Source organism: Leucopleurus acutus, assembly GCF_964270905.1.
Source record: "Leucopleurus acutus genome assembly, chromosome: 6".
In the NCBI taxonomy this organism is placed as follows: Eukaryota; Metazoa; Chordata; class Mammalia; order Artiodactyla; family Delphinidae; genus Leucopleurus; species Leucopleurus acutus.
Window position 1 is genome coordinate 110,642,585 of NC_139149.1, and position 4,369 is coordinate 110,646,953.

At 65.4% G+C, this 4,369-nt stretch overlaps 1 protein-coding gene across 1 annotated transcript; it reads left to right on the forward strand.

Annotated features, from left to right (window-relative positions):
• Positions 1–659: 659 nt before the first annotated feature.
• On the forward strand, positions 660–3,679 carry B3GNT7 (UDP-GlcNAc:betaGal beta-1,3-N-acetylglucosaminyltransferase 7; the record flags this gene model as incomplete). The annotated part of the gene is made up of 2 exons (XM_082840992.1): positions 660–713; positions 2,485–3,679. Exons 1-2 carry the CDS (start codon positions 703–705, stop codon positions 3,677–3,679), a joined length of 1,206 nt encoding a protein of 401 aa, XP_082697118.1. The 5' UTR covers positions 660–702.
• Positions 3,680–4,369: the final 690 nt, after the last annotated feature.

Below are 4,369 nucleotides of genomic sequence, written 5' to 3' on the forward strand. Positions count from 1 at the left end.
TCTCCCAGCCCCAGTCCCTCTCCTCGGTAGACCCAGCCTTAGGTAGCTAGGTGCGGGGGTGGGGGGCGGGGGGTGTTAGGGGAGAGGGCAGAGGGAAACAGAGGGGGGAAAGGAAGCCCTGTCTGCCTCTGCCTCCCCCACCCAGAAAAAGTCCGGACGGGGCCGGAGGGAAATGGCTGGGCCCCGCGCGCCTGGGGAGGTTGGAGGTGGGTGGGGTCCCGGTCCGCAAGAGTCCAGAGGGGCCGGCGACCCCAGGGAAGCCCCGCGTGGGAAACCGCGTCCCTGGGGGCGTGAGTGACCCTCGTGGGCTCCGAAGTCCTGACTCAGCCACTCACGCTCGGGCCGAGTGATCCTGGGCGGCTCCGGGCGCTCCCGGGGCTCGGGCGCCACCCCCGGGAAATGGGTAATTGCCGCCCTGCGCGGGGCTGAGGGCTCGGCGCGCGGCCGCGGGGATGGAGGGCCGGGGGCGCCGAAGGGGTTAAGGTACCTGGGCCAACGCCTACCCTCCCGGCCCCTCCTCCGGCCGCGGGGAAGAGGAAAGCCTCGGCGGGGGCGCGTCCCGGCCTCCGCCCATGCCCGCCCCCGCCCGCCCCCGTCCCGGTGCCCATCCCGGTCCAGGTCCCCGCCCGCCGTCCCCGAGCCGCGGTGCCCAGAGCTGCGATCCGCGCGCCCGGCTCCGCCGCCGCCCTGGACCGGGCCGCCATGTCTCTGTGGTGAGTGGGGCCGTCGGGCCGGGGGACCCGGGCTGGGGGCGCGGGGAGGCATGCCCCGCTGGGTGTCCCGGGCTGGCCTCACTTTCCCGGGCACAGATGGGCTGGCACAGCGGTGGCCGGAGATGCCTGGCTCTGCGCGACGCCTGCACCGGCCGGTCGGCGACCGGGGACCGCGGGGCCCGTGCGCTCAGCCCTCCCCGGCGGCGCCTCTGCTCCCTTACGCCCGGGCACCGAGGCACGCACATCCACTCCCGCACCCGGGGAGTTAGCGACGCAAGGTCTCGCCGGCAGCTGGGTCCCGTCCTCCATTCCGAGGGCCTCCTGCGTCCTGGGCGACCCCCGTCCTCTACCCTCAACCCCCGAGTGGCTCTCCTTCCTCCCGGGGAGCTCGTGCCTCCCGCCTGCCCACCTATCCCCTTCTCCTCTCCTCCCGTTGGGGGCTGGTGCCAGCCTGGGGTGGAGGGGGGTGACCCCCTCTGTACTTCCTCCAGTCCGGCTCCCGACCCGGGGTGTGGACGGCTTTGCCGAAACCCCCAGGGCGGGAAAGCCAGCCCGGAGCACTCCGCTCCCACCCCCTGGGAGGATCCGGTCTTGGGTCACATCCCTGTCCCAGCACCTGAGAGGATCCAGTCTTCCTCCAGGAAATCTTGGGACCCCATGGAAAATTGCTGTCCATGGGGCTCAGCCTTCACTCGCCCCGGGTGCCTGCCGCCTAATCAGCCGGTCCTGAGGCCACTCCAGGCTGCTCTACCTGGTTCCTGTCTCACCACTTTACAGTCTCTCTCCCATATCTCCCCTCTTGGCACTCAGGGCTTTTCTGGCCTGCCCCCCCCCCCCACGCCACCGGAGTCCCCAGCTCCTATGTCTCCACAGGAGAGTACATGGCAGGTGGCCTGGCCACCCCCAGAGTGTGAGCTGAGGAGAGAGGGTCCTGGGGTCCAAGGGCTCAGGGTCCAGGGACTCAGGGCCCTGGCTCTGGCTCTGCGAGCACTCCTGGAAAAGAAAAAACTGATTTCTGCTTCCGAAAGGGGTGTGGTGAGGTTAACTTGTTATGAGGGACCCTGGAGAGTGGGGATACAGCTGCGAGCTGGGGGACTTCACCTCTCCTAGTGGGCATATGGGGGCAGTGGGCATGCTGGGAGATGCTCGCCCCACTTTCAGGCCTCTGTCGACGGGGGGACGGGGGAGGGACAGGCTTCTTCAGGTCCCAAGTTAGAGCCGGCTCCCCAATGTCCCCCACACTTTTTGAGCAGGTGTACTCTCTGATGGTTCACCAGGCTTGCACAAAGCAAAGGGGGTGCCTGAAGGAGAGGTGGGGAGCAGGGCAGAGGTCATCCTCGGGGAATCACAGCATTCCCCCGACTCCATACCCACTGTGTGCCCGGCACTGCAGCTAGCGCTCCAATTGCATGCTATCCTCATTTCGGAAAAGAAGAAATCATGGCTCAGAGAGGTTAAGGGAGACCCACTGGACCTCTCCATTCAGCTTGTAATTAGCGGAACCAAAATCTGAATCCTAGCAGCCTGACTCCACAGTGTTTGTACTTAAGCTCTGTGCTGTGTGGCTCCCCTGGTCCTGGAGGAGGGAGGTCAGGATGAGAGAGGAAGCAGGACCCTCCTCTGACCGCTTAGGGGCCCAGGGACTTGAGTCTGTGTCCAGGGTCCACTTGCCCATCTGGGACTGCACCTCTGTACAAGGGGACTGACTCATCCTTTCTTCTCTCCTCTGTACCATCCTCTCCCCACCTCACTACCCGTCCCCCCACCCAAGGAAGAGAACCATCTACAAGAGTGTGTGCCTGTCGCTGGCCCTGCTTGTGGCTGTAACAGTATTCCAGCGCAGTCTGACCCCCAGCCAGTTTCTGCAGGAGCCCCTGCTACCCACCCTCGGGTTACAGAAGGCCCAGAAACCAAGCGGACACCTGGTGAACCCTGACAGCTTCTGGAAGAACCCGAAGGATGCGGTCACCCTCACACCCATGGTTTCACGGGGGCCCCAGGCCTGGGATGTGACCACCACTAACTGCTCAGCCAATGTAAACTTGACCCACCAGCCCTGGTTCCAGGGCCTGGAGCCACATTTCCAGCAGTTTCTGTTCTATCGCCACTGCCGATACTTCCCCATGCTGCTGAACCATCCAGAGAAGTGCAGCGGCGACGTCTATCTCCTGGTGGTTGTCAAGTCCGTCATCACACAGCACGACCGCCGCGAGGCCATCCGCCAGACCTGGGGCCGCGAGCAGGAGTCGGCGGGCCGGGGCCGCGGCGCCGTGCACACCCTCTTCCTCCTGGGTACAGCCTCCAAGCAGGAGGAGAGGGCCCACTACCAGCAGCTGCTGGCCTACGAGGACCGCATCTATGGGGACATCCTGCAGTGGGACTTTCTTGACAGCTTCTTCAACCTGACCCTCAAGGAGATCCACTTCCTCAAGTGGCTTGACATCTACTGCCCCGACGTACGCTTCATCTTCAAGGGCGACGATGATGTCTTCGTCAACCCCACCAACCTGCTGGAATTTCTGGCTGACCGGCGGCCCCAGGAAGACCTGTTTGTGGGTGACGTCCTTCAGCACGCTCGGCCCATCCGCAGGAAGGATAACAAATACTACATCCCCGGGGCCCTGTACAGCCAGGCCAGCTACCCGCCGTACGCAGGCGGAGGGGGCTTCCTTATGGCCGGGGGCCTGGCCCGGCGCCTGCACCACGCTTGCGACACCCTGGAGCTTTACCCCATCGACGACGTCTTCCTGGGCATGTGCCTGGAGGTGCTGGGTGTGCAGCCCACGGCCCATGAGGGCTTCAAGACGTTTGGCATCTCGCGGAACCGCAACAGCCGCATGAACAAGGAGCCCTGCTTCTTCCGCTCCATGCTCGTCGTGCACAAGCTGCTGCCCACCGAGCTGCTTGCCATGTGGGGTCTGGTGCACGGCAACCTCACTTGCTCCCGCAAGCTCCAGGTGCTCTGACACCGGGCGGGCCGCCAGGGTAGGCCAGGGCGTGTGCCCTCGAGCCCCGGAAGGCATGAGGCTGCAAGTGCGAGGCCAGGGCACAGCCTTTGGTCTCCGCGGGGAGGCGGAGGGGTGGGCCTTACGTGTCCCCAGGTGTGGTGGGGTGCAGGTAGCCAGAGCTGAGGCCCGGGAACGTTTGGAACTGCCCAGACTGGAGACAGTCCTCTGGGGAGCGAGGCCCCTGGCCCCTGGCAGCCCTCCTAACCTGGGTCTGTGGCCTGGCTCCCTCTGACCCGGTGGGAGGCCCTGGTGGCCTCTGGAGGAACCCTGTGCTCAGGTACCTGGGCTGGACCTGCCCCTGGATGGGTCTGCGGCTGCCCTCTCACCTTCACGGAGAAGATTCTCCTTCTCCTGTGAAATGCCTCAGTCTCCCCACGGGCCCAGGCAGCCCTTTCAGGAGAAGCTGAGCCCTGTGCAGGCACACAGGCCCTCTCACGCCCCTGGGTCTCCTGGAGACTGAGCCGCAGAAGGCCCTCAGCACACCCCCGCCCCCCGACCTACCTGGGGTTTGGCTGCCCAGTCTACTCCCAGTTGACTTCACTCCTAGCTGCGTCCTGTGATGCTCCCTCCGGCTCCCGTCTGTCTGGAAGCATGACCGGCCACTCTGACTACCTCAGCGATTCTCAGAACCTCTGGATGGGCTGCAGC